The 26,398-nt window shown below is 43.2% G+C and overlaps 1 protein-coding gene across 1 annotated transcript; it reads left to right on the plus strand.

Annotated features, from left to right (window-relative positions):
- Positions 1-20,034: 20,034 nt before the first annotated feature.
- On the plus strand, positions 20,035-24,851 carry AARD (alanine and arginine rich domain containing protein). Its single transcript, XM_084749519.1, has 2 exons — positions 20,035-20,458; positions 23,927-24,851. The coding sequence occupies exons 1-2, from the start codon at positions 20,117-20,119 to the stop codon at positions 24,089-24,091; spliced, it is 507 nt and encodes a 168-aa protein (XP_084605645.1). The 5' UTR covers positions 20,035-20,116; the 3' UTR covers positions 24,092-24,851.
- The last annotated feature ends 1,547 nt before the right edge of the window (positions 24,852-26,398 follow it).

A 26,398-nucleotide genomic window follows, 5' to 3' on the forward strand; every position in this document is an offset into this window, starting at 1 on the left:
ATGTAGCCAAAGAAAATTAATCATCAACCATGAAGCCAGGTCCTGGCAAGAACGTCAGAGCAGTGGTTCTCAGCCTTCCCAACGCTGTAACTCTTAATACAGATCCTCATGTGTGTGGTGACCCACAACCATAAAATTATTTTGTTGCTACTTCATAACTGTAAATTTGATACTGTTAAAAATTGTAATGTAAATATTTGATATGCAGGATATCTGATATATGATCCTATGAAGGGGTTGTTCGATCCCTAAAGGGGTTTGGACCCATAGGTTGAGGACCACTGCCTTAGAGCAATCATTATGACTGCTTTAATTATTTAAATTAATTACATTGATTAAAAGTTGTCTTATTAATGACATGGTTTCATATATGTGTGCTAATTTCTGGGATTTTTTTTAGGACTAAGAAATCCATTAGTTCTTCATTGAATATTTTAAGATTCATTGAAGATTTTAAAAAGCCTTTAAAAATTTGTAGGAGGGGGATGGGGAGATGTCTCAGCTGTTAAGAGCACTAGTTGCTCTTCCAAAGGGTTCAGGTTCAATTCCCAGCATCCACATGACAGCTCACAGCTGTCTGTAACTCCAGGGTCTGACGACCTCACATAGACATGCATACAGGCAAAATACCAACACATATAAAATAAAAATAGACAAATTAAAATAATTTTTAAAAATTAAAGGAATCATATCTATCTGTTAGACTTAAGATATATATTCTTGTGCTAAATCAGACTAGTATTTGACATGACCATGATTTGCATCAATATACAAAAAAACTTAGAGATAACCTTCTTTGTGAGTAACATTAAGGCCTTTAGTTAAGGAGTAGGTTCAATTATTTACCATTTGTTTTATCCTCCCCCCTCACTCTCTCTCTATATTTTTAAGATTTATTTATTTATTTATTTATTTATTTATTTATTTATTTATTACCTATACAGTATTCTTCCTGCATGTGAGCCTGCATGCCAGAAGAGGGCACCAGATCTCACTATAGATGGTTGTGAGCCACCATGTGGTTGCTGGGAATTGAACTTGGCATCTTTGGAAGAGCAGCCAGTGTTCTTAACCACTGAGCCATCTCTCCAGTCCCCCTTATATATTTCTTTATCCCCCCTTTTCCTTCTTTCGTTCTTTTTTTTTTTTTTTTTGGTTTTCGAGACAGGGTTTCCCTGTGTAGCCTTGGCTGTCCTAGACTCACTTTGTAGACCAGTCTGGCTTCGAACTCAGAGTGATCCACCTGCCTCTGCTTCCTGAGTGCTGGGATTAAAGGCATGTACCACCACGCCTGGCCCCACCCCCTTTCTTCTTTTCAGCTCCTATTTCCTTGACTACGGATAAAAGATAAAGGAAAAGACAGACATCTCTGAGTTCAGCCTAGTTTTCTTTCTGTATAAGACCAATAATAACTTATAACCACCTCCCGATGAAAATAAGCATTTGTAGACCAAGAGAGCAAGCAGAAACCAAACCTACACCACCACCACCACCACCCCACTTTGAGGGAATGAGATGGCGTTCTCTTAAGGTTTCTTCAGGCTGAATTGGGGCATATAATACTTTGGAAGGGGACTCCCCAAAATTGGGGGAAATGGTTAAGCAAGCCAAGGGTTGCATTTGTAGTCCAGTTTCTAAATGTTGAGACATTTCAGGCTTAATAGGAATAGGAGTCCTGTGTGGTACAGATTGAAATGCTGGCCCAATTTGGAATCAGAAGCTTTCTACAATGCTGTAAGAGAAGCTGTCCATTTCTGATGTGTAACAGCAACAGAGGCATCTGAGGCTGGAGCTAGGAGGATGCAGGATGTCAGTGTCTAGCATGTTGAGATGAGTGAATCCTGTCAGGTCTCATCCAGCATCAGTGTCCAGTTCTTTTGGTCTGAAAACATAATTTCTCACAAGCATTATACAGTTCTGAGCCATTCTCAAGTTTTTCTAGCTCTTTCTGTACTCTCACTAGCTGGTTCAATTCAGGTGTTCTGGCCTAAATTCCTCTCCAACCTGACTGATTCAAACTGGCTTCTGGCTGAATTGCTCTGCCTGGCATCAAACTAACTCTGGCAATATGTTTTATTGCCTATCCAATATCTTCTGGATCCTTCTCATTCTCTGGCTCATTCTGTCTTCACCTGGGTCTGGCTTATTCTTTTTGCAGCCTGTGTCTGTAAAACTGTTCCAGTCAAAAACTCCTCTCTTTCTGCTCTGTTCTTAAGTAGCCTCTCTTTCCTGTCCTGTTCTCTTGAGAGTTGGCTGTATCCTATCTCCGAGTCATTCTGTCAAATCTTTCTCTAATTTGTCACTTTATCTGCCCCTAATTAGATACAGCTTTCAAACATGGCGGCTTTCTTCTATTTAACTTTCTGTTCACTGTTTGGGATAAAAGGTGTGTACCAAGGACATGTCTGTATTCCAGCTAGATCACACTGTAATCCAGAGTGTGTCTGCATTCCAGCTGGATCACATAGACCTAGAAGGTCTTTGAACGTGATCCCTTGCCAGAGCAACCTTGTTGCTGGATTAAAATTTCTCTACAGGGATCCAGTAGCTAAATCTTCATCCCACGCAGGAAGAAGTTGACAACATGGAATGAGAGCCATTGGTCAGTGAAGGTCACCTCTTTCAGAAACAGACTTTTTATACATTGCAACTTTTACATAATGATTTCTACCTATACCTCATTAGTTGTACATTAATACCTTAGTATCGCTGTCTCTGAAAAATTGAGGGAAATATATTACTTTAGCAAATCATATGAACACCATTAATAAGATTTTTTTGGCAACAGGAGACAAGAGAGTGTATGGTGAGTGTATATCTAGCAATCTCTACCAAATTTATGTGTAATATTGTATTTGTTTACAATTTTATTCTTACAAAATAGTCTTCCTGCACCTGCCAGTTGCTGTCACACTATTTTGTTTGTTTGTTTGTTTGAGACAAACATTGACAGCCAATAGTATCTTAGACTTGCTTTGTAGACCAGGCTGGCCTCGAACTCACAGAGATCCACCTGTCTTGCCTCCAGAGTGCTGGGATTAAAGGCATGAGCCACCACGCCCAGCCCCCCCACCCCCCATCACACTTTTTAAAAGTTCTCTTTGTTGGCTTCCTGTCAAGGTTGTTACTTGGTGGGTATGTGGGGATCTGGGGGGTAGGTAGGGACGGTCACAGAAGACTTCCATGTCCCTCTCTCAACTGTGCACCTGCAGTCATCCATATGACAGCAAAATGGCCTCCTTGCTCCTCACAGTCAGCGTGAACACAGCAATTCCTGTTTATTGTTTTGGTTGGTTTTACTTTCTAGTATGTTGTATCCTTTTATGACAGCTTCATCCATCTCCTTCTGTTCTTGGCTAATGGAAGTAGACATCCCAGTCTTTAAGAAATCTGCTTGTGCTCACTCCTTTGTGCTTCGTGGCAAAATAATGATAAGAGATTACAGTACTAAATTTTACATGTAAAATAAAGATAAATTGAGGATAATCCCACCAAGTCATTACATTAAGAAGTCAGATTAGTCAGGTGAACAGGGCTGGAGTGAAAGTGCTGACGGGAAAAGTCTTGTGTGTGGTAAGTGCGGAGTATGTGTTGACAGTTGTTAGCTACTGTGCCAGTGAAGTTAAAAATAAATGGTCCTGAGAGACTGGCGAGAATGGGAATATGAAGAGAGAAGGAAAGTTCTGGTTCAAGTCAAGATCAACTTACATAAGAGATTAGAAGTGTCTAATGGATAACGATCAGAAGATGGCTGAGATTAAGAGACCATGCTTATGAGGAACGGTGTACCCAGGGAAGTGCCAAGACAGCTCGGCAACCGGGCCGAAGACAACGGGTGTGCTAGTTTTTTTTGTCACTGTGACCAAAATTCCTGACACAAACAATCCCAGGAAAGTAGAATTAACTGGTCCCAGACAGTTGGGCCCACAGTCACTTGGCCCCCTACACTTGGGCGGAACTGTGTGGTGGCAAAATCATGTCACTGGATAGCTTCCTTATCTTTTGGCAAATGCGAAGAAGAGAACAAAACAGGAAGAGACTGGGGACAAGATAATCTCAAGGCCTCACTCCTACCGATCTGCTTCCTTCAGGGAGGCCTCACCTCCCCAAACGTCTACAAACTTCTCAAATGACAGCACCGGCCTGAGGACTGCTGTTAGACACCGAGGCCTTTAGAGACATTTTACATTCGGATGATAACAGTGAGCCAGCAGGTCGCATTTAACAGGTGGGGCGCTGAAAGGAAAACATCGTAAGGTTATAACAGAGGGAGGAGAAGGACGGAGGAGGGAGAATACTTCAGCACACACTTCTCAATTTCCTTCTGAACTGAAGGATTGAGGTGGTTTATGGATAGAAAGAAAGACGAGGGTTGAGAGGAGATTTTTCGTAATTCAAGCCTTTAAATACTGGTCAAAATCCTGGTCAAAAATAAATTCTCAGTTGTAGCTTATGGGAGTAGAGCCAAAATGAAGTAAATGGTAGAGACGAAGGTGAGGAAAACAGAGGGAATAAAGGTTTCGTTCAGTTTAATTAAATGGCAATTGATGGTTACCTAGTATACGCCAGTGAAGATGTTTGGGTTGTTATATACAAGGCAATGGTATTTATTCGCTTTAACCAGCCTGCTGTTCAGTGGTGGAAACAGTCTTCAACGAATTATGAAGTGGGGTTTTTCATTACTCGACATGACTAAGATAAACAGACTAATGGGCCAACAGCCCACTGACCTAGAGTGGTTGTAGAGGACTGGCCAGTAGTGCATGTCAGTCACAAAAATGGTGGTATTAGCAGAACATCTTCAGAGGAGCCTGCCAAACTCGGGGCGTAGAACTCTAGGCATGATGCTGGGAGCCATCGGCACAGCTATTTCCCACAGTAGATTGTGAAAAGTTTGAGTGCTCAAAGTAGGTCCATATATGTGTGCATTCCATCTGCATCTGTAGCATTTATTAGGAGTGCAAGAAATATGTATTGACTTAGCATGAAGGTAGAGAAGTATTTGCTGTATGTAAATACAGTACATTAGCCATTTCTTACTATGTAACAAATATGTCCCCAAATGTAGAAGTTGAAACTAATAAACAGTTATTGTCTGAAAATCTCTGTATTCTGGACTCTGAGCATGGCCTAGCTGGGTCCTTTGCCTTAAAGTCTCTCCTGAGAATGCAACCAACTGGGAGTGTTCAGTCATCAGAAGGTACCTTTGAGGGAGAAGCACCAGCCATGTTGCCTTTCCTGGGTGAGCCAGCATTTCATCCCTAATGTGCTAGTAGATTCGGGGCTTTAGCCTCTGTTTGGCTACTGGCCTGTTGCTACTATGCTAATTGCTTGTCCCTCGAGATCTGTATTGTTCTATGAGCAACTGCTCACATACAACCAAGTGATGCTGTGTAACCTTGCTTCCAAATTATTCCTGATTGGCTAATAAAAAATGCCTACCCTTGGTTGGGCGGTAGAGAGGTAGGCAGAGGTAGAGAGGTAGGCAGAGGTAAGGTTCACGGGCTTGGAGGCCAGAAGGACCACCCGAGAGGGACAAGGAGAGAGGTGCAGGAGAGGAGAAAGAAGAACGCAGAGTTGCCAAGGGTTAGGCATGAACTGGACGAGCTTGCGCTGAGGATCGGTGATTGGAGAGAAAAGGCCCAGATGAAAAACACGTGCAAGTGTTTATGGGATTTTGAACAGGAAGTAGCCTAGATAGGCATGATTAGAGCAAATGGCATGGGATGTAGGCTGCGAGATAACAAAGTAGCTTAGGCGGTTAGTTTCTGCCCAGTTCCACTGTATAGACATATTAAAAGTCTAACAGGTCAGCACCCAGGGAGGCAGAGGCAGGCAGATGGCTGTGAATTTGAGGCCATCCTGGTCTCTAAAGTGAGTGTTAGGACAGCCATGGCTACACAGAGAAAACCTGTCTCAGAAGACAAAGCAAAACAAAACTAACAGGTGTCTGTGTACTTTTACTTCTATAATAGTGGGTTAAATAAAAGCTGCCACAATAATTATATGTATCAACAGTACACATTAATAGCTTATCTGCCACATTGGCCAGGCTCTCCCATTGGTCTTTCTACACAGATTTGCCTCTCCGGAAGGCAGCTCCTGGCATGACAACAGGCCTTTCTATCTATTTTTCTTTCTTTCTTTCTTTCTTTCTTTCTTTCTTTCTTTCTTTCTTTCTTTCTTTTGACAGGGTTTCTCTGTGTAGCCTTGGCTGTCCTGGACTTGCTTTGTAGACCAGCTGGGCTTGAACTCACAGAGCTCTGCCTGCCTCTGCCTCTGGAGTGCTGGGATTACGGGCATGTGCCACCACGCCCAGCTAGATAACGGGTTTTGTGAATAAAATGACACTCCTTATCTCAGAAATGACCTACTGGTCTATCCCTTTTGTCACCGTCTATTGGGATGGACTTACCGCACCTAGGCAGAGGCCACAGACTATTTTAGAGGAGCCCTACTACAAATACTAAAACTGTTCTGGCAGCTACCATGTTTTAAATGTTAATCTAGGGCCAGCGAAATAGCTCAGTGGGTTAAGATTCTCTCTGCCAAGCCTGATAACTTGTATCTCCAAAATCCAGATGGTGGAAAAGAAAACTAAGTTCATACACATGCTGAGACACACACACACACACACACATACACACACACTCCATCTATAAGCACACTAATAGATGTTTAAAAAAAAGAAGATTAAAACTATCCCAGCAAGCGAATGTCTTAAAAGGATAGATTACTTTGAAAAATACGTTTTAATCTGTGTCATCTGCTTGAGTGTCTTTGAACTGTGCATCCTGCTATATTCAATTCTGAAAATATATACTCATTGGTGGTAGACATTGGGCAATACTATTCGCTAGCCAGAATATATTCGCTAACTAGAAATTTCAGGATTGAAGTCTCCAAAGAAAATAGTCACTTGAGTATTTGAGTATGTAAAAATAGAAATATATTTGTTAGAGTGGATATCAAAGTTGTTGTTTAGATAAATTTGACATTGACTCTGTTTTCCAAAATTCTTGACTATTACAGTGCATAAAAGGCCTGGCAGAAAAACAATGTAAGTCTTTTCATCTCCACACTTCCAGGGCATCAAATTTAGTTAAATCTCAGAGGGCAGAACTGAAATGTTTTCAAGATGAAGAGTGGAGAGATGCAATAAATAACCAAAATGACATTAAAAGACAGTCCTTACATATTTGGTGCAGAGATGAGGCTGTGATGGTCCCCTCAGACTATAAACTGGCAGTCCAACATTATACAGTACCATATATATATACATATATATGAGATTTTATATATTCTTGCTGTTCATGTTGTCTATATTTTATTATAGCAAACAATTCAATCCGAGAAAAGAACAAATGTGTGCTGTGTTTGTACAGTAAAGAGAACTTTTCTTGCATCTTTCTTTCAAAACTAGATTTTCCTTCTTTCTTTCTTTCTTTCTTTCTTTCTTTCTTTCTTTCTTTTTTCACTTTCGAAACATTGTTTCTCTGTGTAACCTTGGCTATCCTGGACTTGCTTTGTAGACCAGGTTGGCCTCGAATTCACAGTGATCTGCCTGCCTCTGCCTCCTGAGTGCTGGGATTAAAGGCGTGTACCACCACTGCCTAGCTTTCAAAACTAGATTTTCATTGTCTGAGGCAAATTACTTCTGTGTGTGTTTTCACGGTAAGTTCTAGTTTAGTTTTTACTTCACAGGCTTTTTAGTCTTCTGAATATTAACAACCAGATATTACTAATTAGAGAGCGAACATAGAGTCAGAAGGAGAATCAGATGCAAGAGGTTTAAAAATAAAAATCTACTCATTATTTTTCATTCAAACTGCATCCCCATGGTAAGTAGATTCTTCTCTCTTCCATGATCTTTTCATGCCAGGACCCGAGACACAGGAGCTGTCTGGCCTGGTCAAGAGAGATGTAGACTGTTTAATGACACCTAATTTCTTTGTTCTTTTTTTACTCATTATTTTTGCTGGCAAACCACACATCACCCTTTTGCTCATAGTACATTCCTTTATGCAAACTCCACCTCCTACCTTGAAATCAACAGAGTGAAAACACACACTCTTTCTATTGGGCAAAACAGACACTATTATGAAAATCAACACAACCCATCATATATACTTAGAAGACAGGGTGGAAATAATTATATTGGCTCCACGTGGTCACTGGCAGTTCACAATGGTTGTCTAACTCATTGGACTAGTCACTTACCCCTCCCTGCCCAACTCCTGTATCACTGCTGATGGACTTGAATCAGTTTCTCTCAGAAGTCCTAGGACTGAGAGATAATATTGTTTCTTTTATGTACAATGCTTTCCGATGCTGTGACTGCAATATTGAGTAACCTGTCTTCATGGTACAGACCTCATTCATATTTCTTGCATATAAAAGGTCATGCTATTTTGAATTGTTCTGAGTTGTGGAAAGGAGATAGCAGCATCTCCAGTGAAGAGGGAGGCTCACCAGCAGAGGCCCTCACAGCATGGTGGAACTGCATCCCTAGCTCAGCCAGGTCACAGCTGGGCTGGTCCTGCCTAGAAGGTAGGCAATGATGCTGACTCTGACTTCCACTTGCACAGTCTTTTCTGGCCTTCAGATTTCCTACAGGGCCTACAGAATGCTCCGGAAGGATGGACAGATGCCGGAGAACAACTTAGAAGATAAACCACTGGAGCAAAGAAACACTATTGACTATGTTCCAGACACTTTGAGACCTCTGTGGTTTGTAGACCATTTTCCAAAGGTTTCAAGAAACTAAAGAACGGTTGGGTTAATTTATTTCTGCACTAATTGAAGCAGATACTTACGAAGTCACTGGGAGAGCCCGATGGGACAGTTCTTAGAGACAAAGCAATACTGACAATAGGAGCTTAACTAATACGTGAACAATTTACAGAAGGCATAGAAAAGAAAAGAATCAAATGAGGATAAAGGCAGAACACTGGAGTAGTGAGGCCTGACCGATGCCCTCAGATTGCCATTTCCCAAGCCCAAGCTCTACCTACAATCCTAGAGGGCTGCAGCCATCAGGGGATTACCAGGTGAGACCCTTTCCCTTGTTCCTTGCTTGTCGGCTTCCTCAGGGAAAAAAAAAAATCCAGCAGTGGTGAGGTCCTCCCCAAGCCCTGCACACACCAGTTCTAGGGCCTCAGTTCAAGCTGCAATCCTGGAGGGAGGTAGCCATCAGGGACTACCAGCACGGTCCTTCCAGGCAAAGCCAGCAGCGGTGTGATCTGCACTGTGCCCTGTGTGGGCCAGTTCCCAAGCCACAACTCTACCTGCAATCCCAGAGGCTGGCAGCCATCAGGGATTACCAGAGGCCTGTAGCCATTAAGGCCTACTTGGGGTCCCAGAGGCCTATTCTCATCAGAGACCACCAGGTCTGCCAATAGCAGAGGTAGCCAGATGGTTAAAGGTTAGTGGAAAAATACACTCAACCAAAGCCAGGATAGTATGGTACCACCAGATCCCAGGTGTCCTACTACAGCAAGCCCTGGATATCTTAACACATCTGAAGAGCAAGGAAATTACCTCAGGGCCAGGCGTGGTGGCGCACGCCTTTAATCCCAGCACTCAGGAGGCAGAGGCTGGTGGATCGCTGTGAGTTCGAGGCCAGCCTGGTCTACAAAGTGAGTCCAGGACAGCCAAGGCTACACAGAGAGACTCTGTCTCAAAAAACAAAACAAAACAAAGTTACCTCAAATCTAATCTTATAAAGATGATAGAGGCCTTTAAAGAGGAAGTGAATCAAAGAAATTCAGGAAAATGCAATCAAACAGGTGAAGCAAATGAATAGATCCCTTAAAGACATGCAGGAAAATATAAGCAAACAGGAGAAAGATATATGAACAAAATGGCTCAAATGGCTGGACACGGTGGGAGGGGGACACGCCTTTAAGCCAAGCATTCAGGAGGCAGAGGCAAGGAGATCTCTGTGAGCCTAGCCTGGTTTACAAAGCTAGTCCAGAACAGCCAGGGATATACAGACAGCTATTACACAGAGAAACCTTGTCTAAAAAAAAAAAAGAAAGAAAGAAAGAAAGAAAAAGAAAGAAACAAAGAAAGAAAGTAAAAAAGCTCAACCAAAGAACGAATAAAGAAAATGTGGTATGTTTATACAATGGAATACTACTCAACTATAAAAAACAAGGATAGAACTGGACAATTTCATCCTGAGTGAGGTAGCCAAGGTCCAGAAAGACACATGTTTTATATACTCACTGATAAGTGGATATTAGCCATGTAGTACAGGATAACCAGGCTACAATCCATGGACCCAAAGAAGCTAAGTATCAAGGAGGGACCAAAGTTCGGGGTGTGTGTGTGTGTGTGTGTGTGTGTGTGTGTGTGTGTGTGTGTGTGTGTGTTTGAATATCATTCAGTAGGGGGAATAAAATAGACATCTAAAGTAGATGAAGAGAGAGAACTGCCTGGGAGAGGATGTGGGGAGGAGAATGAGGATGGTGGTGGGTGTGGAGAGAGCAGGGCTGGGAGGTGAGAGGGTTGGGACAGAGAAGGCAAGTTGATGGGGGACATCTCTTTGCTAAGCTGGAGACCTGTGATGGGGTAGGCTCCTGGAAGTGTGTATCAGGGCGACTCTAGCTGAGACTCCCAGCATAGGAGGGTATGGAGACTGAGGTGACCACCTCCTACAGCCCGGCGGGACTTCCAGTGGAGGGAGGGGGGGGGACACTAAGCCACCAATAAAATCTTCGACCCAACATTTACCCTGCCTAAAAGATGTGCAGGGATAAAGATGGAGCAGAGATTGAGGGAATGGCCAACCAATGACTGGCACAACTCGAGACCCACCACTATTAACAATACTCTGCTGTGCTTTGTAGGTAGGAGCCTAACATAACTGTCTTTGGAGAGGCTCCACCCAGCAGCTGATTGAAACAAACGCTGAGATCCACAGGCAAACGTTAGTCAGAGCTGGTGGAGTCATGTGGAAGTCAGGGCATGGACAAAGTGACCCCAGGGGGACAAAAACCCCACAAGAAGACCAACAGAGTCAACTAACCCAGAACCATGGGGAATCACAGAACCTGAACCACTAACCAAAGAACAAACATGGACTGGACCTAGGCCCCCTACACATATGTAGCTGATACACAGCTTGACCTTCATATGGTCCCCTAGCACTGGGAGCAGGGACTGTCTCTGATATGGATTCTGTCGCCTGCTTTTGGATCACTTTTGCCTAGCTGGGCTGCCTTGTCCGGCCTCGGTGGAAGAGGTTGCGCTTAGTCCTGATGGAACAGGATAGGCCAGGGCTGGATGTTGTTGCTGGGGTCTCCCTTTCTCTGAGAAGGGGAGGGGATAAAGGGAGAAGAAGGTGAAAGGGTGGGACTGGGAGAGAGGAGGGAGGGGGCTGCGATTGGGATGTAAAGTGAATAAACAAGTTGATGAGAAAAGAAAAGAACTAACGGAGATGGGGCGGGGCGTGGGTGGCGACACAGAACACCGAAACTGAAAAACAAAAATTGACAGAGCTTATGGACATGAAGATGAAGCAAACAACAATGCTCAGAACCCCAGTACAGAATGGGGGTGGCCTGTGGGATGGTATGTTTTATCTCTTAAAGTCTTTCTTTGAAATTCTGATGCCTCTGGCTGTGTACATAAGGTTGACCAGATCCCGTGTTTCTTTAGCCCTGATAAGCCTCTACCATTGCTGGAGAGCTGGCTAGATTCTGCTGAAGAGGGCTTCAGAAAGCTCTTTGAGGCCACAGCAGTTAACACTTTCTGTCATAAAACAAGTAGACAAGGATGCTACAGGTCTGAGAGTGGCCCCTGGGGAGGAAAAGGAAGGCTCGGCCAGGTGAGAGACTCTCGCTTCTTTTCCCTTATCAAACTGTGGGGACTGCAGAGGGTGAGTAGCCACCAACCTCGGTGAGGTAGCTCGCTACTTGAGATAGGAATTTGCAGGCTTTCTACCTTATGAAGTGGATGCAGACATCTTGCCTAGCAAGTAAGGAGACGGAATATGGGATGTTGTTATGGCCATGCTTGTGCTGCGTTCGTTTGGGACAAAACAAAACAAAACAAAACAAAAAAAACAAAACCGAAACATCTGGAGAACCATTCTCCAAGCTAGTCACCCAGCCTGTGCTTCCTTACCCTTACAGATAGAGTCAGCACACTCTATCCACGTAATGAAGGTACTGGTTGCATTAGGAACAACAGAGGAAAATAGGTTTTATTTATTTATTTTTTCCCTTTCGATCACCATACCTTCTTTTTAGAACCTGACAATGTAATTTCAGAACAGTGAAGAACGGGAGCTGAAGGAATTGTGACATTCTCAATGGACAGGCAGGGATACTCTTGACATGTGAGGAACCTCCTACAAAGCCTTGTTTTCTATCCAGATGTAACAAAGAACTGCACAAGTGCTAGACAGCGTGACTCTATGATAGAGCATTTCCACCCTGTGGCGCAGTGACAGGTTTTGACTGAATTGTCACCAACGTTGTTTTTAAACTGTCTTGCCTTTTTTTTTACATTTAAAAACTTTCAAATGATTCCTTTCTATTTTATTTTATTTTTTTATGTGCATTGATGTGTTGCCTGCATGCATCTGTGTGAGGGTGTTGGTTCGCCCTGGAAGTGGAGTTTCAGACAGCTGTGAGCTGCCACGTGGGTGCTAAGAATTGAGCCACGGTCGGTCGCCTGGAAGAGCAGCCAGTCCTCTTAACCTTTGAGCCGTCTCTGCAGCCCCGTAAACAATCTTATCTTTACAAGGGCTTTTGGGAAGAATGTGCAGGTCCAAGCTGACCTGGGATCTCAGCTAACCTCTGAAGGTTACAGAAAAGAAGCTTCAAAAGGTCCCAAAGGTGGGGCGTGCTATTCAGAGCTCGAAGGTAATGTTTTCAGATCAGCACCTCAAAGCTCCGAATCCCTTAATCTCTGGTTGCCTCAGATAGGGGATGGGGGTGGGTGCGCCACACAGCTCGAGTTCCAAGCATCAGAACAAGACTGTGATACTATCTGTCAAAGTGCCTTACAGTGCCCTGTCCCATCCTCACATGCTCTCAGCTGAGCTTCAGTGTCAGGGATCAAGTGGGAGGGCAGGGAGGATGACATGCGACTCTTACTGCTGAGGTTCAGCTTACTCCTAGTGTGTTGAGTTCGATGAAGGTTGAGAATGAGAGCTACAAAAATGGGTGAAAGGGTATCAAAGCATACTCCAGAAACACTGGGATAGGTCAGAGTTCAAAGTCATTTGGCTTTGGCCAGTGTACATTTTGACATAAAATATCATCTGGATTTAATGAAGGCTGCATTAACCTCCACAGAAGGCAGAGCTTCCCAGAGATAACCCAGAAACCACTGAAAAATACCAAGGAGACTTAAAGAATTCTCTTGGGGGGTCAATAGATCGCTCAGTGTTTGAGAACACTTGTCGATTTTGCAGAGGACTCGGGTCCAGTTGCCTACACCTTCACGGGGCCTCATAACCATTCAAAACTCCAGTTCTAGGGGCTATGATGGTCTGCTCTGATCACTGTGGGCATCAGGCACTCATGTGGTACATGCAGGCCAAATAATTATACACGTCAATAAATCTTTCTTTCTTTCTTTTTTCCTTTCTTTCTTTCTTTCTTTCTTTCTTTTTTTTTGGTCTTTAGAGACAGAGTTTCTTTGTGTAGCCTTGGCTGTCCTGGACTCATTTTATAGACCAGGCTGGCCTCGAACTCACAGAGATCCACCTGCCTCCCGAGTTCTGGGATTAAAAGCACGCACCACCACACCCGGCTACACATTAATAAATCTTAACAAAACAAAAATTTCCTACATTTGACAGTGGGAGAAAGGTAGGTGTGATAGGCTAGAGACTCACTGACTATCTCAGCTTATGTGCGTCTAGGATGCCTGTATTGACAGCCGAGAATCTGCTTGCTTAATGGTCACTGTTTGAACTCTCATGCTTTCAATACCTGTCTATTCTTCCAGAGATGGACTTGGTGAGACCACACCTCTCTGCATGATCTTTGCTAGTGATTTGACTCTGAAGTTGTTTTAATCATCTTATTTATTTATTTGTCTATCTATCTATCTATCTATCTATCTATCTATCTACCTATCTATTGAACATCTATCATTTATTTATTTAAGTCAATGTCTCATTATGTATGCTAGAACTCACTATGTAGACCAGGATGGCCTTGAACTCACAGAGATCCACCTGCCTCTACCTCCCAAGTCCTGGAATTAAAGGCATGTGATTCAGTTGAGACACAACATGTTTTATCTCTGTGGTTGGTATTGAGTTAGCAAGGTTTTGTGAAGGTATGGAAGAGTGAAATTTATATAAAATCAAGCTGGGTATGGTGGCACACACCTGTAATCCCAGCACTTGGGAGGCAGAGGCAGGCAGATCTCTGTGAGTTTGAGGCCAGCCTGGTCTACAAGGTGAGTCCAGGATAGCCAGGGCTACACAGAGAAACCCTGTCTCGAGAAACCTGGGCTATAGAATGAACTCAAGACCAGCCTGGGCTACACAGTGAGACTCTGTCTTTAAAAACCAAGGACGGAGAATATAGCTCAGTGGTAGACTATTTACTAGTATGTACATTGGGAAAAAAGATCAACAAACAAAAACAACTGTAATGGACAGCTAAGGGATTACCAGAGAGAGGTTTGTGAGCTCATTAGATTACTGGTGTAGGTTTTGTCATTTGTTTGTTTTTCTTCTTTTTCTCCAAGACAGGATTTTTCTGTGTAAGCCTTGGCTGTCCTGGACTTACTTTGTAGACCAAGCTGGCCTTGAACTCACATTGATTCACCTGTCTCTGCCTCCTGAGTGCTGGAATTAAAGGTATGCACCACCACACCCGGCGTCATTTGTTTTGATGAACTGAAAAGAACAAGTTGTAGTCAAAGTTGAAATGGAAGAGCCCAACATTCTTGCTCTGTAGGTGGTGATGGCAGCATGCATTCCTATAGTGTTTTTTTCTGTAAACATTTTAGCATGTAAATGTCAGACACTGTCCTCTGCTTCATGCTTTCAAAGGATCAGAGGACATACATTGAGATAACTGGCTTGCCTATTTCCAGCTGTATTTTCCCAAGATTATACCCATTGGCTTGTCTTTATTTGCAGGTAAAACCTATAAAACTAGAGGTTTGTGTCTTATTTGGAAACGGCCTGAAAAGATTGTCTTTGCTGAAAGAAATCAGTTTTGTGTAGTTTCTTTCAATCTAAATAAACTATGAATTGTATTTTGAAGCCGACCCATGAACTGTTCTGAGCACTGTCCAGAGCCTTGATGGAGGCTTCAGTTACTCTACCCAGCAACCAGGCAAGGAGGAGACCCCTAGTCCCTTATCTTAGTCGAAAACAAATTAACCCGGTGTGTTTGTACAAAGTCACATGTCAGCAAGGGGTAGAGGTGGGAAGCCTTCGCTCCCACAATCCTGACAAAACAAGTAAAGAAGACACAGAGTGGCTTTTGGACATTCCACAAGGAAGAAGAATGTTTGCTAGCCACTAGTTAACCAGACAATGAATGGACCACGCTCTCCACAGAGACTCAAATGGGCCAAACTATTAAGCTGTTCGTGAAAATATTACAAATATTTACTTTAAGGCTCAAAAGGAAAAATTCTCTTGTCTCAGAAGCCCAAGAGAAGTATTTGTTTCTTTTGCAAGGAGTGCTCAAGGACATTCTATTTGCAGAGGGAACATTCAGAGTCTATTGCTTAAAAGAGAGATTGCTGTAGAGGGTAGCTGGAGAAGGGACCTTAGACCCGAGGCTCCCGAGTCACAGTTAGAGAGCGCGTAAAGGAACAGCTATGAAGAATTCCCAGGGAAAGGCGACCAGGTAGAAACATCCTGTTGTAGGTGTGCTATCCAAAGGCTGTAGACCTGAGCCTCATTCATTATTTTATGCATCATTTGTCACATAGATAAATTATTTTAGTAACTGACCAATTCCCTTGCAGGGATTTAGAGATGGTGAAGAATTCTCTGCTTTTGAACTATGTAAGTTAGAAGCCTGGTGTGTGATACAAACTCTTCCCGGTGTCCAAAAGGACACAGAGAAAGCAGCCTTAAAATGTATGGGCAGAAACATGATGACAGCAAAAGATCTGCTTAGGTGACAAGAGTACAGAGCAAGTGATGTTTTCGGAAGTGTATGTAGCTGGGTATAAGAGAGAGGAAATAACATGACTCTTCGAGCCATATATATGTGAAGTCAAATCGTACTTCTACCATTTCCTTGCCTGCTGACCATATTATTCCAGATACAACACAGTTTAAGAAAATCAACTGTCAGTCGAGCGTGGTGGCGCACGCCTTTAATCCCAGCCCTTGGGAGGCAGAGGCAGGCGGATCACTGTGAGTTCGAGGCCAGCCTGGTCTACAAAGCCAGTCTAGGACAACCAAGGCTACACAGAGAAACCTTGCTTTGAAAAACCAAAGAAGAAAGAAAGAAAGAAAGAAAAGAAAAGAAAAGAAAGAAAGAAAGAAAGAAAGAAAGAAAGTCAGCTGTCAGCTTGTTGCACTTGGAACTGACTAGGTGACTTGATCTAGCAATAAATTGTGTGACCTACTTTGTATGAGTGCGTTGAAGAAACACTACAGGGACAGGAGTTGCTACTTTGTTTGTGAGATGATATGCTGTTCTTTCCAAGAAGACCCAACTTATCATTTTGGAATCATTCTAGATACCTCATTAATAGTCTGTTTGTTTCCTGTGCCAGGCTGGTCTGATCAGCTCTTTTCTCCTTGTCCGCCTCCTTGTTTTCCTCATACAATGACACTCCTTTTTAGTGGGACAGCAGGGCTGGCTGCTGCTTGACTACAAGGTCATGAAAGCTCCGGACTGCCATCCAAGCCACCTCCAAAGTCATTCACATAGAGACTGAGAAATAATACTAAATATTGCCTCCATCCTGAGCATGCTTCTCTCTCTCTCTCTCTCTCTCTCTCTCTCTCTCTCTCTCTCTCTCTCTCTCTCTCTCTGTGTGTGTGTGTGTGTGGTGTTTGCAAGCATGCATGGGTGTTCCTATAAGTTGAGGCCTGAATTTGATGTTTGGAATGTTGCTCTGATAGCCTTTCCACTTTATACTTTGAAGCAGGGGTGTTTTGTTTTGTTTTTCATCAAGCTCAAATTTTCCCTATGCAGTTAGTTTCGTTAGACACCTTTCTTGAGGATCCATGGTCTCTGCCTTCCACAGGTGGGCTGCTGTACCCACTTGGCATTGTGTGGATTCTGGTGATCCAAGCTCTGATCCTGTGGTGTGCGTGGTGAATGCTTTAACTGAGGAGCCAACTCCCAGCCATGTTACTACGTGTGTTGTTGTTGTTTTGAGACAGGGTCTCACTATGCAACCCTAACTATCTTGTATACTCTATGTAGGCTAATGTCAAGCTCACAGAAATCCACCTGCCTCTGTCTGCTGGGTGCTGAGATTAAAGACATGTGCCACCATACTTGGCCAGGTAGTGTTTTTTTTAAGCAACTGAATTTGTGATTAATTTATTACCCTTGTTCAGACAACCAATATTTTTCTAATTCTAATGTCTGTGTATGTTATACTCTTCACTTGCTAACTTTTAACTCACTTGCTCTGTATTAAAAAAACAGAAAATGAAAAATGAAACTGTCTTAAAAGTCAAAGCACATTTCAGCTGAAAAAAAAAAAAGAAATAATTTGTGATAATATATGCTTATTTTAAAATACTGTCTTGTGTCTCTGGTTTACTGTTGTGGCCAGAACCCCATATATAATACTTGATGCTTAATAAAACATTAAATAAACATTTTTGTTTGGTTGGTTGGTTTTGGGTTTTTCGAGACAGGATTTCTCTCTGTAACAGCCCTGGCTGTCCTGAACTCGCTTTGTAGACCAGACTGGCCTTGAAAATAAACACTGTTGAGTGAATGACTTTGCTTCCCCAGGATCCCTGGTTTGGGAGGCAAAACCATGTCTTATTCATCTTTGTATTTCTCTCACAGTACACAGCTTAATGTTGAACTTGTACCATTCAGTCTGTTGAATTAAATTGACCTTAACTGTAATTCTTGTAGAAATAAATGTTCTGGAAATTCAAGTTAAAAGTCATGGCGGGACACTCATTTTAAACATTTATCCTGTTCATTGATTAGAGCTGGTTTTCAAGCTCCATCAACAGACGACCAAAAAAACCAAACCAAAACAAAACAAAACAAAACAAAACAAAACCAAGGATCCCTGCCCCTGCCCCCACCATGAAACATTAACCTTATCATTTACTGTTGGCAAGTGCAGACTTTGTTTGTCTGTCTCTGTCTCTCTCTGTCTGTCTCTGCCCACACCCCCTCCTCTATCAGTTTTATGTGCACATGTGCATGTGGAAGCCGGAGCACTGTGTTCGGTGTCTTTTTGAGACATGGCCTCAGTGAGCCCGGAGCTCGCTGCTTCAGGTAGACTGGCTGGCTGCCATGTTCCAGTCTCTGCCTCCTCCGTGCTCCGATTATAGGTCCCGTTGCGTGGACTTTTCCCATGTGTTCTGGGGATACAAACTTAGGTCCTCATTCTTTATGGCAAGCCCTTTTCTCACTGAACCACGTTTCTAGCCCCTACGTTTCTCACTTTCTCCCAATAGACTACATCTTCAAATGTTTCTAAAGATGCTTCACACAACATAAGCAATGGCTGTACTTAGGTTGTGAACTATCAGGCATTGACCTTGGTGGTTATCTGCAGACACTGGGCAACCTGGATTCCTCATCCAGTGGATACTGAGACCATTTCAATAGAGCTGAATTTCCTGGGCTCAGAGAGCCTGAGCATTTGCTCATGGGTGCAGTCCCCTCTCTCTTTAGGAGGAGAGGATATCGCAGTGATTTGACTGCATAAGGCAGGCTTCCTATGTGTCAGTCCTCAGCAGATCACTTGGGTTTGGGAGACTTTTTGGTGGGTATGCAAGTGGACTTTTTTTTTTTTTGCCTCATTTTCTTCATTTGGAAAGTATGAAAAATATTAGCATTTATTTCATAGGGCTTTGCAAAGATTATATGGGTTAATAGTGAAGTTATGGCATATAATAAGTACCATAATAATATATAACAGTGTACTATATGGCATACAATATAATATTAATGAGCTCTCGTTATCTTTTGCACCTACTCTTCACACTTCAGGCAATGGACAAATCCTTCAGTAAGGAACCATTAACTCCCTGGGGAGAGTGTTGTGTGACCGTCTCTGCCACGGTTCGTTCTTCTTGTAATTGTCTATGATAACCAAAGTTTTGTCTGTTCATTCCTATAAAGAAATTTTCAGTTATCTCAAAAAAAAAAAAAAAAAAAAAGAAAGGCAGTAAAACATAGTTTATACGATGCAGATAATTATTGTCAAGTGGACTGGAAACACAATAGTATGTTTTAGAATAAGGGTGTTTGGTTTTTTTGTTTTGTTTTGTTTCGTTTTTGACTTTTTATGTTAACCCTTTCCTATACGTGGGCAAACAAGAAGACAAGGACAGCAAGAAGACGCACCAGCTTTCAGAACTCCGGGCTACTGGGATTATCCAAAGATAATTAGACTTACTCTAACTTGCAAACTGGGTCCAACTTCTCCCCGTGGTCTGTGGGCAATACTTGGGTATAGGGTCAGAAGGGCGTCCAGATTCTGTCATAGCTGGCACACTGTTCAAAGTGTTAAAAAACCAGAAACTATTTCAAAAGTGCACAGTACTAAGAAATAAGGCACCTAGGGGCGGCTTGGCGTCAAGCAGATTCTTCACGTTGCAAACCCTCAGCTTGTTCCTTGGCTTTCACCTGCATGGGTTGCCTGTTCAGTCATCCCATGCATTCTCAAAGCCCGAGCTCTAAAAGGCTGAGAAACAAAACAAAACAAAACAAAACAAAGAAAAACACCCGCTCAATCTGAGCCTCTAGTCACAAGGCCTCTTTTGCCTTGTTGCTATGCAGTAAAGACAGAGAGATGGACTAGGAGCACAGCAGCGCTCTGAGTGGACGGGCAGTAACAGCGTCCACTGCCAGGGTCCAGCCTGTTCCGTTAATTGCCCCCGCCCCTGTCTGGACCGGCCTTAAAAAGCTCCAACTTGCAACCAAATCCCCACTCAGAGCTTCCAGAAAGGACCACGATGGGCTTGGGTGACTACAGCCACTGCAGACAGCGGATGTTCCGCGGACTCTACGGAGTCTCTGGCAGGGCTATGCTGTGGTCCCCAGCCTTTCACCCGATGCAGCGCATCCCTTGTGGCACCTGGCGCGTCGAGGCGCCGGAGCAGGTCCGGGCGTCCAGCCTGGTGCTGGAGCACCTCCGGAGGCAGCTGGAGCGCGCCTTCCAGCGGGCGGCGGCACGCGGACGCGCTAGGCGCGCGCGGGAGGCGGTGGCAGCGGTGGCGGCGGCCGCGGCGGCAGCGCGGGAGGAGCGGAGCCGTGCGCGCATGGAGTGCGCCCTGGCCCGGCTGCGCGCAGAGCTGGTGAGCGCGGGCTGTGAGGCTGAGGGGCTCGTGCTCCCGAGTCCTTGGCTCCGAAGCTGGAGCCTAGCCCCTAAGAGGATCCCGGGGAGCCCCCACGGGCTTGCTGCCTGGGAGGGAGATCTCTCCTGGGCGTCCGATTTCCTCTGGATTCCGTGCTAAGGCCTCCGTGGGTCACAGCTCCATGTATCAGGGCTTGGCCTACATAGTCCAGTGACTGGCTCAAAATCCAGGAGCCCCTCCCAGAATGTTTCTGTAGTTTTCTGTTGTCTAGAAGTTTTCCCAAAGCAAACTCTTAGTTTAGCCTTTAGAGACAGAAATTTCAATGAAACTGACAATCAAAATGGATGGAATGATTCCACCAGAAACTCTTAGTCGTGTCAAATATTTTTATTTTATCCATTGCTAAGAATTTAGAAAAACAACTGGCTGTTTAACAGGAAGGAGTGCACATAGATACTTTAGATGACTTTTTTTAATGCAAAAAAAATTAAATTAGACAATTTGTAAAGGACAAAAGCATAAAGAACCAATACTTGAAAATGGCGACGCAAATGGATGCTGCGTCACGGAGACTTGGGAAGTTTTCTGCATTGAGTGAGACAATTAACCAACCATCATTCCGAACAGTTAAGAAATCTTGGCGGGTGGTCGATCTAATTTCTGGCCTTTAGAAGGACAACTCGATGGTAAATCCAATTTAACATATTTAAAAAAACCGGAATTCGATAAGGATGCATAATATTTGATCTGTGGGTGTGTGCGGAACATCAGGTTTTCATCCACAAGTCGAAATGGTGAGCTCAGGGAGCTGGACAGTGAAGCTGTCTTGCTGCTGCCTGGTGAGGCCACCTGGTGAGGCACACCGGGAGGTTCCTGCTGTGGGCCAGGGTACCAGAGCTCTGGAATGCCAAGGCCTGGCTAAAGGAAAGCTGAAGGAACCTCTAAGCTGCTGAGCTGGAATATGTCGCCCGCTCCCCCCCATCCCCCCCACCCCCCCACCCCCCCACCCCCCGCACCTCTTGCTGACTCATCTCTAGGTCAAGCTGGACAATCTCTGAGGCACCTTTAACCTTAACATTCCAACAGGTTGCTTCATCGAGAGGAGCTTTAGACAAGTAACATGGGTGAGAGAAGGTAGGGAATTCTGGGCTCAGCTAATACTTGCTGGTCCGACAGCTTTGTAATTCACACTTATTTAGGAAATTCACACAGGTGTGGTTTCTCAACTCCTTTCATCATGGATCCCTTTGAGGGCCTGATGAAAGCTCCAAAACTTCTCTGAAGGGTGACTTTAAATTAAAAAAAAAAAAAAAAAGACTTCATGTACATAGGAAGTTTTAGGTTTAACTCCAGAAATCAAGTCAAAGAACTTGGAAATCAATGCCATCCATTAGGAAGAGTTAACAACTCAACTGATTATCTGTTCATCATTGTCCCTTTGACAAAGGCCACTGTGATACATGATGCCTGTGCATCTTACACATGGGAACACTAATGCTCATAGAGCTAATGACCCAGATCAAAAACCACAAGTAGTGATGCTGCTGCTTTTGCTGCTGCTGCTGCTGCTGCTGCTGCTGCTAATGATAAGGATACTTTCTTATGAGCAGTCACATGGACCAGGGAGCTTCTGAGGATGCTGACCAGGACCTACACCCCAGACAAACAGCATCTGCTTATGGGGAAATTTCTCTACTTCCTTTCCAGGACAAAATTCTTTAAAAATTTTAAAAAATATTTCTTTTCTTGTGCATATCTGTGTTTGCATGTGTGAGTGCAGGCATGCTTCAGCACAGTGTCCCTCTGTGGAGGGCAAGGAGTGGGTTTTTCTCCTGCCACCATGTGGGAACTGGGGATTGAACTCAGGTCTTCAGGCCTGTCCACAGCGCCTCTAAAGCACCATCTTGCTGGCTCAATTCTCGATATGTTCGTTTTTTTGTCCTTTTAGGCACAGCCAGCTGCCAAGATCTATAATAATTATAATAATAACAACAACAGTCAATAAAAAGTGCATATGGCCGGTGCGTGTCATATAATAATTTCTCATGTAATTATTACCGTAGTCTCATGGCATTAACTCTATGTTACAGTTGAATAAGCAAACTAAACTCTACTAGTTAGAGGCAAGGATGCCTGACCATGGTTACAGGAGGCTTTGCAGAAAGAACGGATACCTACTGGCGTTCTACGGAAAGAGAAGTGGCAAAGAGCATCTTAGAAGAGAGGGGTGGGGCGGAGGTGTGTCTCCGCGCATTTCTTCAGAGACTGGCAAGGCCACCTGTGATAGGAGCAGGCCTGGAGACAGTGCTAGGGAATGAGTCGAGAAAAGCAGGGTGGGACTTTAGAGCTGGAGGAATGCATCAGAGGACGGTCCTGTGGGGAATTATGGGTGCTCTTAGTGGTGGTGGCAGCGTGGTTTGTTTCTGTTTGTTTGCTGGGTGCCTTGGATGTCTGTCTCCTTTATCATTTCTAATTTTTGCTTCCAGAGAAGTGATTGCAAGTGCAAAAAAGAAAAGAAAAGAAAAAGTCAGGGGAAAATAAAAAGATACTTCTGCCCAATATTTTATTTTGCAAATTGAGAAGGAATCAACCAGCGCAGTACTTGCAGTTTACCATTACAGTGCCCTGGCTTATCCTGAGGGCTACTCCTGACGAGCTGATAGGGGATGGTGTGCAGAAAATGTTCTTGTACAAACTGCATTATGCATGACTGAATTGAAGAAATATGCAAATAGTTGATCGTTAGCTTTAGGTTATAATACTGCTGGAGTAAACTTTGCTGGTGGACTGCCTCCTAAGTAACCCGTCCTCGGAGATGTAATTTTTAAAATTTTTATTTGAACACACGAGGGCCTCATAAACTCCCACTGGAGGAGGCTATGAATCAACCTTGCTATGTAACAGGCTTTGTTCTAGAGTGAAAAGTGTTAGGTTATATAAGGACACATAACTATACATGCGCCTCTGAGGTGTCGTTATATGTTTTTACTCGGCAGGGAGGCCATTTAAAAATCCTGAAAACTTGAAATGACAAGTAATCAAGTAAATGGGTCCAGATCCTGAGCACTCAGGTGGCCCCAGGCAGTTATCCGGTGGCTCAGAAAGCTCATAAAGATAAATGATTTCGCTGTGATCACACGCCATTGCTTGAAAACAGCCTTTGCTGCATAGGTATTTTTCACATGGACAGCTTTGGGCATCAGCAATTTTTGTTTTCATTTCAAGGCCATTTCAAAAGCTATTTATTTATCTGGATTTCTTACCTTGTTGTAGAAAAAGCTACTTTAATAGCCAGACCCCAACAGTCAGACTGGGAGAATAAGATGAGAAATACATCTTTCTTTCTGCCTTATTTTCCTTTCCTTCCTACGCCTTATTTCTCATGTGCAGCCAGAGAGCAGTTTCATTTGATCTATATCTCAAACTAATAAAAATCCCTTATTATTATTATTATTTTTTTCCTTTTAGCTGGAATTGCGTTTCCAGAACCATCAGCTGGCCCAAACGTTACTGGATTTAAACATGAAAATGCAGCAGCTGAAGAAGCAGCAGGACATGGATCGCGCATGCAGATCCCAGAGCCCGCAGGAGGAGGAGGAGGTTGCAGCGAATCCCGAGTGCGGAAACGCGTAGTGGCGCCAAGTCCAAGCTCCCAGCTCCGAAGCAGCTCCGAACCCTCACCATAACATAGGCGACTCCGCAACTGTTTTAGCACTAACACTAGCGATGTTGTATGTGCGCTCTCAGGACAAATTGTCCGGCGAAAACTTAGGTATAAGGAGAAAGTGGGGGGGGGGGGGGAAGTACTTAAGAAAGGGAAAGATTTTTTTTTTTGAAGTTTTAAAAATTGGTTGGTTGGATTGTCTTAGTAGGAGAAAGGGAAGAAGAGTGAGGAGAAAAGAGAAGGAAGAAGAAAAACCAAAGCATGAAAAGACTTGCCGTAATGCCAGCTTACAATGTTGCCTATGACCTTCTTTTTTGTAGTATTGTGTGGACGTGCAGAACTTGGGCTTATTTTTACTTTATTTATTTTTGGTCCATCTAGTAGCCTATCCAATACTTGTGAAATTGAGTATTACTTGCGACTGGGTTCCAGCCATGCCCTTGATATGGCCGGCATTAAGGATGTCTCACCTTCTTGTTGGCTATGGTCATGTACCACAGGCCTTCCTTGCTGCCATTGAAACGTGAAATACTAATTATTCTTCTCATAATTTTTTTTTTGCCTCAGTTGACTCAACTTTGAATTTCATGATGTACACCCCTAACTTACTAATATAGTTCTTGTGTTCAATTAACTTAGGAGTTAAAATGTTTGTTTAATTGTTTAATTAAAAGATCTAATTGTACCCCAAAAGTGCTTTGCATTGCAAAAATAAAATTAATAAAAATAGTTGCATATCTAACTGGTGTTCCTAGTGGTTATTATCTATGAAATTATGACAATGTGTATAAATTTTAATTATAATTAAAATTAGGTCTTAAGACAAAAGAGAACAGAAAGGAGATTTTTTTTTTTAAACTAAAAATAAATGTTACGATTTGTAACATTTCTTAGCCTGTGTGAGCTACTAGCTTCAAACCCCAGTATCCAAAAATCATTTAGAAAGAAAAAGAAAGTCAACTTGTGTGTAAGGATTGAGGAATTGTATAGATAGAGTTTAGTTTGTTTTAAACTCTTTTTTGTCAATAAGTAAATTACTCCAGAACCTTGGTAATCTCTTCTCTCTGTAAAACTGGGATTTGACTTTGTGAACATTGTTGACTAGATTCTTTGAAACTCTCTAAAATGAGCTCTTGGCTTTGTGTGTTGTGATACAGGATGTGTGGCTGCTTGTCTGTTGTCCCTGTGTGTGAGTGCAGAGTGTAGAGGAATTTTAATCCAACAACATGGCTGCTCCTGCAAAGGATCACATCCAAAGACTTTCCAGGTCTATGTGACCTGGCTGGAGTGTAGACATCCCCTTAGCACACACACACCTTTAATCCACAACAATGAAGGTAAGGCTGGTTTGTAGAAGGAAGCAGCCATGCTTGAAAGTGATGTCAAATTGAGGGGCAGACAAAGTGACAATCCAGAGAAAGATTTGACAGAATGAATCAGAGATAGGATACATCCAACAACAGGACAGGAAAGAGAGGCTACTTAACAGCAGCCTAGGGAGAGAGAAAGGAGTTTCTTACCGAGTTTTTCTTTTTTCTTTAAACTGGGACAGTTTTACAGGTCAGGTTGCAGAGAGGACAAGCTAGACACAGGTGAGGATAGCATGAACCAGAGAATCAGAAGGAGCTACTAGATCAAAACATATTGCCAGAGTTAGTTTGAAGCCAGGCAGAACAATTCAGTCAAAAGCCAAGAGAAGCCAGTTTGAATCAGTCAGCTTGGAGAGGCGTTTGGGCCAGAAGGGCTGAGTTGAGCCAGCCAGCAAGAGTTGAGGAAGAGCCAGAACTGAGGAAGAGCCAGAAAGGCTTGGGAATGGCCCTGATCTCATCTCTTCATCTGAGGAAATAAAACATTTACAGCAGAGAATAACCTTCAGATGTTGGTTCTTCCCTTTTCACCTTGTTAGAGACAGGGTCATCCTGTTTCAGACTCCCATCTCCCTAAAGAGTCACACTGAGATGGTTGATGCACATGCTACTACAGCCAGCTTTGTGTGTGTGTGTGCGCGCGCGCGTGTGTGTACAGGCTTGGGTTGCAAGTGTGCCTTTACTCACTGAACTATTTCCTAAGCCAAATTTTATACAAATTTTGAGAAAACAGTTGATGTATTACTTGTGATTTCCTTCAATTTTCTTTCCTTCAATTTTTAAAAAAGCTTCAGCTTAAGTGCAGGAACAGACATTCTCAAGGACATTAAGGTTAATATTTATAAATCATTTGATCTTGTTTTCAGAAGATGGTCATTCTCTAAGCATAGTTCTTTACAGAGTGTAGAT

This window comes from Acomys minous (assembly GCF_964271855.1).
Source record: "Acomys minous genome assembly, chromosome: 12".
NCBI classification, from domain to species: domain Eukaryota; kingdom Metazoa; phylum Chordata; class Mammalia; order Rodentia; family Muridae; genus Acomys; species Acomys minous.

Bases quoted from the DNA above. Each gene is read 5' to 3' on its own strand.
- AARD (XM_084749519.1), top strand. From the start codon at position 20,117: ATGGGCTTGGGTGACTACAGCCACTGCAGACAGCGGATGTTCCGCGGA. The intron at 20,459-23,926 runs GTGAGCGCGGGC...TTTTCCTTTTAG, and splicing joins CCCGGCTGCGCGCAGAGCTG to CTGGAATTGCGTTTCCAGAA.